Source organism: Anabas testudineus, chromosome 19, assembly GCF_900324465.2.
Source record: "Anabas testudineus chromosome 19, fAnaTes1.2, whole genome shotgun sequence".
NCBI classification, from domain to species: domain Eukaryota; kingdom Metazoa; phylum Chordata; class Actinopteri; order Anabantiformes; family Anabantidae; genus Anabas; species Anabas testudineus.
The window spans coordinates 9,353,670-9,367,151 of record NC_046628.1 but is presented as its reverse complement, the minus strand read 5'-3'; the positions used below and the strand labels follow the sequence as shown (position 1 = coordinate 9,367,151).

The window sequence follows — 13,482 nt, the reverse complement described above, 5'->3', positions numbered from 1 at the left end:
TCTCTAGAAGGATATTGTTTACAAAATGTGCAAAAACACTAAAAATGTGTGTTCTCGAATTTTTCTTTTCTTTTTTTTTTTGAGTTTTGTTTTTCTTTTGTCTTTTCTTTTTTTTTTTTCTTGAGTATGCATGATAAAGACATTTTTGTATGGCTTTTTTTCTGACTGTCACCTCAATACCAAATTTCGTAGCAGAAGCCTCCCCATTCCTTTGTCTTATTTGTTCTAGACCCCTTGTGATACGATTTCCCAGGCTGTACCTGTTATTGAGATGATGACCCGATTAGAGAAGCCAATAAAACTTTGTTACAAAAAAAGTTTTTTTTTTTTATCTTGTCTGTTAAAAAAGTACCAGAAATCTCTAATATTGTAATAACGTTTATATAAGGTCTGTTATATTACCCTGAAACAAAAATGGATGACATTGACGCACTAGCTATAAATGGAGGCTAAGTTACCAATGCTGTAAAGATCAGTTATAACACAGTGACGCTGACCAATTTTAACCAGTGCAATGACTTTCTGGTTCAGTGAAGCAGCAGAGGTTTTGTGTTTTTACCAAGTGGATTTCTATCTTCTGTATCCCGTGCGAACAGTAACACTTCATTAATGTGAAAAGATTTTACATCAGATATTCCAAATTACATCAAAATATATATGGTGTACAAAATACAACAAGTTAGGGAGTTTGATTTCTTTAAGAACTTTAAGAATTTTGTGCAATGGAACAATGATCTCATGACTTGTATACCTAGAGATTTGTTTCAACTGTGACTGAATCCAGTTTATAATCTGTCACAATATGTTTTTTTTAGCTTAGTAATCAAACTTCCTGCCAGAGGATGGAGCTGTTTTCCTCTGTGAAGAGATACTGAGTTACTCAGAGATAATTGGTGGTTGATGATCCTGAAGAGATGTGAGTGGAGATTGCTTCTTTATATTTCAAATGAATATGAGCAGCAACTTTAACCATTTGTATTGTATGAATATATATTTAGAAACAGCTAATTGTCACCTCTCTATTTGTTCTTAAAATCTAAGAAAGCAAAGGATGTAAAAATGTCTGCACTGGACATAAAAAGCATTGCCATATAGCATGTTTCAGTCAGAAATAATAGTTTATTTATGTCTATGGCTTAAATTCAAAAATACTACTGTGGACAAGGAAAAAGATTAAAAGCACAGAATAAATATACATAGCAAACATCAAAACACAGCACGTGTAGATATTAACCTAAGATATAAGCACTTGCTGGTTTAATGAGTGCATTACCTTATGGTCTTTGCCGTCAATAGATCCCACTATAATGGGACACGTTGTATTTAGGTGCAGGCCCACTTGCCAAAAGTAAAGACACTTAACCATTCCTCATTTTAATTTATGTGGATTCTGTTTTGGATACATGGGGCACAAACACATCATATTCAGCTTCCTTTGTTGTTGCCCATTCTGTTTGAGTACAGGGGCAAAGGTCATCAGGAGAATGACACTGGCACCTTTTACTAAACTGGTATCAGCCCTCAGTGCACCATCCTCCATAAACACCATGTTTGAACTCCCATCACGCTCATCATTGCCAGGAACAGCAGGCTGGGTGGGGTTAAGGACGGCCATAACTCTAAGTGACTTTGGACTTTGTGTTAGTAAGAAGACACGGAGGCAGTTATTACTCTGTGTTGACACGCTTAATGGCATCATTCATAAAGCCAGCTTGTGAAAGCTGCCTGCATTTTACAAACACGATGAGGTTTTGGTGAACCTCAGTTCAAAAAAGTTCAAAATCAAAAGGCTACAGAGCTGCAAAGCGAGCACGTGTAGGAAAATGTATTCACGTATGTCAACAAAGCTTGTAACTGTGGATAAAATTGTGTTACTACTACTAATGTATTTAATAAAAGCTTAATTCTATTCAAGAAAACCAGGAAGACGTGACGGTGTAACAGTAAGTCAGCATGAACAACACAGACTCCAAGACTGAAGCAGTTGAAGGAAATTCAGCTTCCCGTTATCATTTATTGTACATCTTTGCACTTCCTTGACTTCACATTATATTATACATGTAAATTATAGTCTATGTCTTTACCTGTAGGTCTCCTCAATAATGCAAATTATAAGAACTTCCTTATCAACGTCAAATTCTTTATACCAGTTTTATCTCTTCTTATGACGTCTTTAAATCAAAGGTCGCGTTATACCTCTTCCCACCCTGTTTTATTGGTCACATAGTTTCCAAGAACATTGTAACTGGGTTGAATCATTTTCTTGAACCCTTTTCCCACTTTTTCCCGGTGATGCCATCAGGCTTCATGGACAGAGCGTCTTCTGAGGTTGCTCAGTGCATGCACTTGTGTTTAACTGGAACAATGAAAAAAAGCATCATGTTTGTAGTTAAGATAAGTTGTCTCCGGGTAAAATGGCGGCTGGTGGAGCTTCCATAAATTAATAAAAAGACTGGAACGGAATGTGATCTCTGTTCCTCTTGTTGCTGCATGAACACTTATCAGTAACTCATAAAGGCACTAAATATAGTTTGCATGTTTGTTGCTATTGAGGTCATGAAAATATCAATCTGGGCCTGATTTGTTTTTTTATAGAAGACTGATGACAACTGTCACTAAACTCTGTCTTCTGCTGTAAAACCTTGATGTGGTTTGACACCAACACATTATTGTAACACACAAATTGAACCGCGTATTAGTTCGTTGACATTATTGAGTCTTTACTAACAGCGATTTCCTTCTTGTGTTTCTTATCATCTGTTATTCCAGACTGACTCTTATTCAAATGACGTACATCAAGAAAGCAGCAATAAAGTGTTTTCAGACTCCCTCACTGTCCAAACATTAGTCTGGGAGCTATCGAACTTGTACAGTGTACATGTTAATGCTGATGTTTGGTTGAGATTTTTGAGTAAATAGGGCAGGAGGGACATAAACCATAAATAGGTTCAATTTATTAGAGCGCACTCTCTCTAACCTCAATCAAAAACTGATCTTGAGTAGCCACTCAACCAGTGAACCATACCATGAAGTTTAAACTTTAAAGAACTTTAAAGTTAGATTACACAAAAAAAGAAAAGAAAAAAGAAAACACACTGAACGTAATGAAGATGTATGTGATTCAGTAAGTGGTTACTGAGACGTACAGATAGAATAGTCAGCTCAACTATCTGTTGGATGTTTTTTTTTTTTTTTTTTTTTAAGTGAAAATTGTCTGAACTGGCTTCTATATTACTTTTATGTATGAGACACACCAGATGGCCATTAACAAAAACAAACGGACACTTACTATACAGCTTGGAGACATGAAAAGTGAGACTCTGAGTCCTCTTTTCTGGGCAGGAATTGAACTTTAGCACCCAACGCCACCCTCAGAGGAGGAGCTAATGATTAAAACCAGTCGACGACGCTTTAGCAGTCATTATCCAAGGCACTAAAGACTTGTCCACTCGTTGCCCCGAACAGGCTCTCTGGTGACGTTTTGTCCTTAAGGTCGTTTCCAATGGCTCGAACATTCAGACTGCTGTTGGTCCTTTTGCTGGTCGTAGCCTGTAAGTCATCTGTTTTATTATACTTTCATCTCTAAAGTAATTTGTCATTAGTTAGTAGGTAATCTCATAAGTTGAGGTGTCAGGTAAACGTTATAATTGATAGAATTATTCCTCTCTTTTTCCTTGGTACTAAAATGTTATTGGATGTTAAATAAAAGTAACGTACATAGAGTAGATGTGTCAGTTAAATAAAGAATTAATTAAAGAACTTAAATTAAATAAAGTGGGAAACTACCGGTGATATGTAATGAAATGTTAATATCTCTTGGCTACTATCTTACTTCCTTTTCAATTACAGTAATGTGAATTATTCCCAAATGTATTTGTTTATGTATTTATGTTTTTTGCTACTGAAGAAGAAACTTAGTGATATCTGCTATCTCAGATTTGTATCTAAACTGAAAATCTAAAACATGCTAACTCTAATTGGACTCACTGAACTGCTTCTGAATTTGACCATAAATTCTTCTGAATTCAGTGCAAATGTGTTCATTTAATAAATAATAAAGCTTACGTGCATTTTCAGATTGCAGAGAGCGGCGATCTTACCACTACACTAAGATCAAGCGGCAATCTTCCCACCACACTATCCAGACGCCTATGAATATGATGAATTATCACAGATTATTAATGTAAAGTTTAGCAGGGCGAGTTAATCTGGTTCACCTTTTGAAATATAACTGTTGTTCCTATGAGTAGAGCTCTTTTATCTTCAGGTAATGGAGAAGCACGGACTATAAACCCACAAACCATGCTACTGTGTCTTAAAGCCCCATATAAAATCAATCTATATACAGAATTTGATCATGATGTGACTGACGTTTTTTTTAATGACCTAATGAAAATAACTCTGCAACTTTAATTTTTAAGCAAGTAAGAAAATCATGTACTTTGACTATCATCATTTATTAACTACTACATTGTGTTTCCTTTGGTTCAGCCTCTTGTGTTGACTCTGAGGGACAAGATGAAACAACTGATTCTAGTACAACAGCAACGGAAGCTACAACAACATCAACTGCAGCTACAACAACATCAACTGAAGCTACAACAACATCGACTGCAGCCACAACAACATCAACTGAAGCTACAACAACATCGACTGCAGCCACAACAACATCAGATGGGTCAGGTACAGCAGCACCAGATGCTACTACAGTATCAGTTGAGACTACAGTAGCATCAGATAATACCGCGACGACACCATCAGATTCAACTGCTAGTGTAACATCGGGTTCGGGTGATTCAGCCACAACACAAGTACCTTCTACAGCAACACCTACAGAGCCTTCAGGTATATTCCCTCTGTATCTAAGAGTGTGTTGCTTTAAGGTGTACAAATAATACCACAAATACTCAGAAATATTTTCATTTAACTCAGAAAATCCCTGTGATTCAAACCCATGTGGTCGTGGGAGCACCTGTGATCCTCGTGCCAATGAAACCTACGTGTGCCTGTGTTTGCCTGGTATGGCCTACAATAATATCAGCAAAAGTTGCAATAATGGTAAGTATTTGTTTTTATTCATGAGTTTGTTATTAATCATTTTACAACCTATTTAAAGCTAGGTGAAAAAATCAATACCAGTCTTATATGTTTCCAATAAATATGGACCTGGCACTAGAGAGATAAAAAAGAAATGAGTGGACTTTACATATGGGATGGGCACAGTGATTTGCTGAAGCCTTGCCATTACTGTGAGTTCATTTAAGTAAAACAGTGATGTTTTCCTGTTGTAGCCAAAGTTTTCCCTGGACAACTGAGCCTGTCTGATATAAAATATAATGACAAGATGAAGGACAAGACATCAGAGGAATTTCTAGAAGCCTCAGAGAAAATTAGTAGCACGGTAAGAAATTGGTTTGTTTTAATGCTTTTGTCTTCTTGGCTTGGAGTGAGACATATCTTTATTATTTATTCAGTCTGTATCTGGTGCAACTCATAACAACCTTACTGAAATGAGGTTTTCTTTCCAAAATGCAGCTGTCAGGTATTTTCGCTGGCTCTGGCTACTCTGAAACTATCGTTCTTGCCATCGAGTAAGTCTCAGACTGGGTTTGCTCTTTATCATCCTACAGTTCATGTATGATATGTTGCACTTAGTCATTCCAGTGTATAACTATCAGTCTATGTAATTTTTTATCAGACCAATTCAAACAAGAAAAGTTGAGTCGAGGGAAGAACCCGGGGTCAGCGCAACTGTGGACATTGTCTTCAATGTAGATTCTGAAATTACAACGAAAGACCTTAACGATAAAATCGAGGCGGTAGGGGGCACTTTTACTGGTAAGTACCGGTAATTGTACACATCTAGTTCACGTGCAAGCCTTATCTAGTTGTTGGTGACATTTATCACACCTAACAATATTCAGCCAAGAGAGATCTGCTTTAGGGTAGAACACAATTGAAAGATTATACTGTATGCTGTACACTGTCATTTTTACTGATTCATTTCATTAGTTTCATTTTGTCCTATCAAACAACCATTGTTCACAGTTGGCTGTGAAATGTACAACCATCTATTAAGAGCTACATGTCCTTTGTTTTGTTTTTTTAATTGTGATAGGAGGAAGTTGTATGATAATATATAAATATCAATTAGTTTAAATAATTAATTAAATATGTACATTATTGAAAATGAAAATCTTATGCATTTCAGTTGTCAATTATAACGTACAGATGTCTATCACATTCACAAAGCCTGGTTAGGTAATACTACATGAATCTTATTTAGTGACAAAATTAGTGTACAGTTGTCAATCATTTTGACCATAGTGTCCTTAGTGTACATCAGATAGCCAGGTGGATAAGGGCACCGAGGTCAGTGTGGTGTTTTAAAGTCCTGCCAAAGTCTTGCTAGTAAAAACTGATTAGATGTTTATTTCTACACTGTCTGTCATTGCACACACGGTGATCTTTGTACAGTGTCATTCAGCGAGGGATAATGTCTCCTGTATTCTTCTGGCATTTCCCAGCTGCCATACAGATCTAATATAGTCCACAGTCCATTTTTATTGAGCACATTTTGTACCACTGCATTTATTTAATTTGGTCTACTGAGGCTGTCTTTGATGTTTGTTTCTGTCATTTAAAGAGGGAAACCTGTGTAGCGGAGCCTGCGATCTAGACACTATGACGTGCACCTCAGGAAATGGAACATATACATGTACCTGTAAAGAAAACTACGTTAAGACAGACTTCAGTGATAGAGTGTGCATTGGTAAGGACACTTAGTGAGTGAGTTAACAAGGATAAGACTTTATTTATCCCACGATGGGGAAATTATTTAACAAGAACCTTAGTTTGACTCAACTCCTGACTACTTACTTGTTGTAATTTGCAGCTTGTCCCAGTGGGCAGAAATGGCAGGACTCTGATTGTGTCAAGTAAGTGCTTAAATCTCACCCAGAAATCCAGGTCTCTCTCCAAGTCTCTCCCTTATACCTGGCGTAGACTTATGTGTGCAGAGAGCACAGAGTAAACAAAATTGTCAGTGTTTGCATATGTACGTACAATTGTAAAATGAGCCATTCTTCCTGTCTTTCAGTTGTCCATTTGGCTATTCTGGTTTGAACTGCAATGAATGTGAGTAAGCACTTACACTTTTCCATTATTGCCATGTCTTCGGTTAGCCTACTGTTGTGAAACTTCTTAACAAAAGTTCTTAGCAATGAAGCCTTGTTATTTATGTCCCTGTTGTTGTTTTTTTTTTAGCATGGCAGCTGGCACTGGTAATCACCGGCTCCGTGCTCGGTGGGCTGCTGCTCATCGCACTCATCGTTCTGCCTATAGTATCAGTAAAGTGAGTCTATTCATTGGTTCATTCTGCAGAGCTGTACCGTGTTTGTGTCTATATCTCTCATCATATACATGAATGTTTAGGCACATTAACTATAAATCTTTTTATTTGATAATCTAACACTTTATATCACTTTAATTAAAGATCCATCAACGTACAGATGATAAGTACAGTAATATAGTAACAGTAGTTACAGTAATATATGCATTTTATTTTGTTAGATGCGCAAAGAAGAGCTCCAAGAGTAGTGGATATGAAGACAATGGGAAGTCTTATGTCAGCCCTACTCCTGCCAAGTTACCATTGGTTAATGGCAACAGCCAAGCACAGCCTGTGAATGGGTCAGGCTTCGTCAACCCTGGGGTGCCTAAAATCCCTCGGGCCACAACCACCAACAACTGGGATAGCAGGACCAACTTGGAGATGACTCCAAGCAACAGCAGGCAAAATCTGATCCCTGCGGACAGGAACTCGGTAAGCACTTCTTTGTGTGTTTGATAGTAAGACGATTAGCATGGGGTTAGGGGGGCACAAGTAAATGAAAGAATTATTAAATGTAATAACAATTTCCTGAAATGGGTTCAAAACCATTCATCAGGGTGAAAATAGAGACAATAATGGATCATTTTATTTTTACAATTTACTCAAAAAGAAACTGTCTTGTAATTGTAGCGGCTCTACAACGACCCAGACGACATGAACCCATACGCTCAGTCCCGACCCAGTGGCTATGGTCAGGCACGACCCCAGAACAACCCATATGCCCAGAGTCGACCCCAGGTGAACCCATATGCACAGAGCCAAGGCCAGGGCAACTCTTACTACAGCGGAAGTCGGTTCTCCTAAATTGACATTTACTCCAAACACTGTACATATTAAAATATTGTAGAATGAGCAGAAGCACTCTGTTATAATATGGTACCATGTTTCACCACGTGACATCCACAGTAGATTGGCTAATTAGAAATTGTCATAAATCATTAATGTCCTCATTACTTCCTCACTCATCTTTGTGAAAATCTAGGATTAAGCTACAAAGTTGTTTCAGTTTCAGAAATTTTTTCAGTGTTTTCGAAGTCATCATCAGTTATAATATTATCTACTTCATTTGATTCAGTTTGATATCAATCTCCTGCTCGTCTATGACTTTACTCGAAATCATTTGTATGCAAAATGTTTTACGACAAGTCACGATTTTATGTTTCACTCCATTTTTGTGAATGAGGCGAGTTTATTTTCTTAGAAAACTTAATTTTTCTTAGAAAAATTTAAATGTGAGATCACATATTTTAGTATAATTAGTGTGAAATGTTTACCATGTTTTAGTATTCTATTTTGTGTAACTGAGAGTATATTTTATTTATGTGTAACTTCCTCTATTCTTTCAATATGAATACAAATAAAATTACATTAAAAACATTTGAACATAAATTATATTAGTTTTCATTTTCCTTTAACATTTAGCCCACATTCATAATATTATAAAATCCTATTTGTGTGTATCAGTGTGTGTGTCACCATGAGATGATGCTATTTTACACTCAAACCTCTTGAGGGTGCCAACGTCTAAAAACACCTGAAGTCATTCTGTCCTTGAAGACTTGAACATTTTATTCATGAGGCACATGTGGAGCAAATCTGGACTAGACTGCAGATATCATCATAGATTAAGTACATTAAGATCTGCACGTGTTACGGGGTTGTTTTAAAAGCACTGTTACACATGTGAACAGGGAAACAGCACGGTGGAAAGTAAGGTATATGAAAACTAGAAAACGCATCATTTTATCTGTCAGTAACTCCGAACACATGCGGTGAACAAATCTTTGGATTTGAGAGATGTTAAAGTATGGTTTGCTCAGTGCCCGAAGTGGCCTTCGCCAGTTTTCTTTCACTCTACCAGGGGAACGATAAATGTGACACAAAGACCTTAATTCATGCAGCATTTGCCACTAGATACTGATAAAGCTTTAGTTTCATTTATCAGGAAGAGAAGGTTGTTGTCTTGTTTTCTGCCACAAAGCTATAAGTTATAAACCAATCAAAAATTATTGCTGTGTCAAGGTCAACTGTTTTAATAGAGATGATAAGCTGTAATAAACTACATCATCATCACTTTATTTGATAACTGTGCCTAAATTCATTTAAGCAAATATAAAAATACCCCTGTGTTTGTGTCACATTTATATGAAAAATATACATTTAGTCAGACACCACCCCACAAAAAAGAAGCTCGTTTTGTTTGCTGATGTAGACAACAAAAGTTAATCTTGGATGACGGCGTGAAGGAGCGAGCAGTAAAGCTGTAAAGAGCTGTATTACTCCATGGCACATTGTAAGGTTGCTCCAGGTTATGGAAGCTAATAGCTGATAAAGCTAATAGAGAGAGTGGTGCACAGTGGTGTAATAATTACCACTCTTTCTTTCCAGTAAGAAGGTCCTGATTTTGAACGTGCCTAATGGCTGCGCCCTCTGTGTTGAGGTTGCATGTTCCTCCTGGTGCCTGTGCAGGCAAAGCATTGAACTATCCCTGTTAATAATCTTAAAAGCGAAGCCTATCTATTACAAATGTTTAGGAACCAGGACCACATTGTGCTCATAAAGGCTCGTTTATGATGGTAGAGATTTCTGCAGGCAGTGGTGGCAGTGCACTGGACAGCGTATAACCACATGCTGGAGGTGTGATGGAACTAAAAGAAACAGAAAAGTCATGACATTTCAAAAAGATCATTGTTTAGGGTGTAAACAGTATTGATCACTGAGCAGTTGCTGAAACCACTAGGTGGCCACATGATCTCAGTGCAGAACTAAAGTCATTCAACATTCAGTATATGGAGTTCAAGAAAACGTAGCCACTATTAGCCCAAATCTCTCAAACGAAAACACACCAGAAATGAATTTAATAGATTTTAGAAGTTTAGTGGAAAACAACATTGGTTGCTCTGCATTCTTGGTGTTTATTGCTCATGGATCTACATGTCAGAGTGATTTTGAATTGAACTTGAGAATCTGTCCTTTGAACAAATTGTTATTTTACAGTAGGCTACTGCAGCACAGACCAGTTCACGTGCCAGGAAGACCAGTGCATCCCCAGCAGATACAGATGTGAGCTTGAAAAGAACAACTCTGATGAGAATCTCTGCAAGATGTGAGATCAATCATTATACTGGGTAGGTAGATGAATCATTTCCAACAACCCTATTTGTTTGGTTAATTTGTTAAGCTAAAGTAGCTGAGTCACAACAAAAAGAATAAAATCTACGTACATGCAACTGTATAAACAGAAGAGGAGCTACAGTAGATATCCATATTGCACTGTCACACCGGAATAATCAGTGACTGCAGGGTCAGTAGCTGAGCAGTGAGTCAGCCAGATATGTTAATCCAGAACCTCACTTAACGCTTCTTTCATCTTTCTGACAGTGTTCACCAGCCGGTGCAATATGGTGCCTAACGGGCGCTGCTGCTTCCTGACTCCCTCCTTCAGTCGAGCGTGTGGCTGTCTGTACGGTGTGAAACTTCAGGCTAATCAAAGAAACTGCATCAAGGATGTTTGCATTGTCCCACCCCACCTGACAACACCTGTGGTGAGACTCTGTACACCCACCTCACGCCGCTGTGATGGTACTGCTGACTGCACACACTGACTGGCCATTTGTTTAGGTACGGCTTCCCAAGTTAGTGCCATCTAATGCAGCAGCTCTGCCATGAATTCCACATATACATGGTGTAAGAAAGGCCTTTGTGTGGCTTAGTCACTAGAGAAGTCCTCACACTAGGAAAGCTTCTGTTTGTCCCTGGAAATGACCACTGTGATGCAGTAAATGACCATTCACAGTGATGAGGACCCTGAGACATGTTCCCAGAAGAACTGTCAGCCTGGACAGTTCCAGTGTGCCAATGGGCACTGCCTGCCATCCAGAGACATGTGTGGCACCCAGGATGGCTGTGGAGATGGATCTGAAGAACCATATAAATCCTGCAATAAGTAGGAGGCAAGAATTGAACCTCTGTCGCCCCCAATTACAGGTCAAATCGTCTGTGAGCTTAAAACAGAAAGACGCAGCTTTAGCTGATAACAGCAATGTACTGTGGCAGAACAGAGGTGACAGTTCAGTGAAGCACAGATTTATTTGGTTTTCACTCCTATATAATCATTTATATATAATCAACGTATACACAGTGATGTCCCTGAAGGAATCTGAATGAATTCTTAAGGTAGTATTGTGCACATTCTCTTATTTTGCCCTCTTCCTTTAGCTCTCATCTGTCTCTGTCTCATTTCTTCCTCAAGGTTTCTCATCGCCTATGAGCTTGACATTTTCTGTGTCTGACTCTCACCTTCCTCATGTCTGTCAGTCTTTCTCTGTTCAGTGGGTCCAGACTAAAAGTGTGATGAGGACTCTGAGTTCTCCTACAATACAATAGAATACAATACAATAATGTCACCCAGTGGAACAGCATGTCAGGCCTATGTTTCTATTTGTTTTTGGAGTTCTATGGCACAGATGAATGCGTTAATGCAGGTTGCAGGTTGACAGACATTACACCTTTGTGGTGCTACAGTATAATGTAGTCTTAAATAATTCTCATTTCATAGTTTAAACTAATGCAGGTTGTGTAAAAAGGTAACACCTCATTGTTATCTCACACTCATAATAGTTTTTGTGATTGGGGTCTGTGAAGCTAAGGTCGTGCTCTGAAAGTGAATTTTTAAGTGCATCCCTGGAAACTCAATGTGTGACCATGACAACAACTGTGGGAACAACTCCAATGAATGACACTGTGGTGAGCAGGCACCACACACAAGATCACTACCTCACAATATTCTCCGCCACAAACAACACACACATGTTAACGTCCTAGCTCTCCTCCAGAGTTGCAGACGTGCCGACCCGGTTCACTGCAGTGTGACTCAGGTCACTGTATCCCTGCTGCCTGATTGTCAGGACCTGTCAGATGAGACCAGCTGTTGTGAGTAAACAACAGGAAAATGAATGGCAAACTGCCTGGCTCCTGCAGCCTCGCACTGCAGCATTTGTTGATTTGCAGATCTTCTTAAGGTAAAAAAAAGGTGCATTAAAAATTGACTTCCTTTCCTCACCCTGACAGCTATTTGTTGCCCAGAAGGCCACTGGTGCTCACAAAAGCATTTCCAGTGAGGGAACCATCTGTGTGTGAGCTGGAGCTGGGTGTGTGATGGCGCTGACAACTGCGGGGGACGTTCTGATGAACAGACAAGTTTATCCTGTGAGAAACATGTGTTATCAACACAATCATTCATCCGGCGAAGCACTTACGATACAATTCAAGGAGCGCCTTGCAATTACCATCAACAGTGTCACTGTAATTAGTGTAACTGTAAGTTTCTGTAGCATTTCTCAGTTTATCAAACATATGACCAAGTATGTTGACACGAGGAATTTGCACCAGTGAATGTGTAGATACTCATGTACACAACACTGATACTAGTGCTCATTACTGAATTTATAATGAGGTTCAGCTAATGCACCACTGCTCATTAGATGCTGTGCTTGCCACAGTCCAAACAACACTAATGCCTCCTGAACTTTCCTCTTTAAGGCCAGTGAAATGGGAAATACCAAAACAACTTTCCAGGGACAAAAAGCCTGAAAGGAAAAGGACAAGGAAATACTCTGTTTTATGGGAATTGTTACACAATCAGCTTAAGCATCAATCAGAGCAAATTATTTTCACGAGAGATTAAATAGTTGTATATGTTTGAGTGCACGTTTGGGGTTGGTGTCGCCTAGTGGTCTAGTCCACTCACAATCTTTTGTGGATAGTTGGGGGAATAGTCTTAGATTAGTGGAGGCGGACTTGTTTTCACAGACAGATTGTATATCCACTCAACCCTGCTGGCATACCTGTGTGTTGATGACTCATGCTGACTCTGTCCTCTTCACACTGGAAGAGTTTAAAAGCATCAAGGACGCTGTTTAGCCCGTCTCTAGTTGGTGTATTGTGACCTCAACGACTCAACTGTGCACACTGACAGGTTGGGCTGCAAAACACAAACTTATACACTGACGGTGTCCTTATTAACATTCATTTAAAGTCTGTATTGAAAACAAATTCCTTTGGATGGCACGGCTTTCACAGCTTTTTTT

General features: G+C 38.6%; 1 protein-coding gene across 1 annotated transcript; it reads left to right on the top strand.

Annotated features, from left to right (window-relative positions):
• The first annotated feature begins 3,441 nt into the window (after nucleotides 1-3,441).
• LOC113156630 (mucin-13-like) lies at nucleotides 3,442-8,662 on the top strand. The gene is made up of 12 exons (XM_026351867.1): nucleotides 3,442-3,551; nucleotides 4,492-4,845; nucleotides 4,933-5,058; nucleotides 5,292-5,401; nucleotides 5,536-5,591; nucleotides 5,699-5,838; nucleotides 6,647-6,772; nucleotides 6,896-6,938; nucleotides 7,100-7,137; nucleotides 7,267-7,354; nucleotides 7,573-7,825; nucleotides 8,024-8,662. The coding sequence occupies exons 1-12, from the start codon at nucleotides 3,503-3,505 to the stop codon at nucleotides 8,195-8,197; spliced, it is 1,557 nt and encodes a 518-aa protein (XP_026207652.1). The 5' UTR covers nucleotides 3,442-3,502; the 3' UTR covers nucleotides 8,198-8,662.
• The last annotated feature ends 4,820 nt before the right edge of the window (nucleotides 8,663-13,482 follow it).

What these genes read in the sequence shown, in the direction of transcription:
- LOC113156630 (XM_026351867.1), top strand. Translation starts at nt 3,503, where the DNA reads ATGGCTCGAACATTCAGACTGCTGTTGGTCCTTTTGCTGGTCGTAGCC. An exon ending in AACACCTACAGAGCCTTCAG is followed by an intron (nt 4,846 to 4,932) that starts GTATATTCCCTC and finishes CATTTAACTCAG; the next exon opens with AAAATCCCTGTGATTCAAAC. An exon ending in CAGGACTCTGATTGTGTCAA is followed by an intron (nt 6,939 to 7,099) that starts GTAAGTGCTTAA and finishes CCTGTCTTTCAG; the next exon opens with TTGTCCATTTGGCTATTCTG.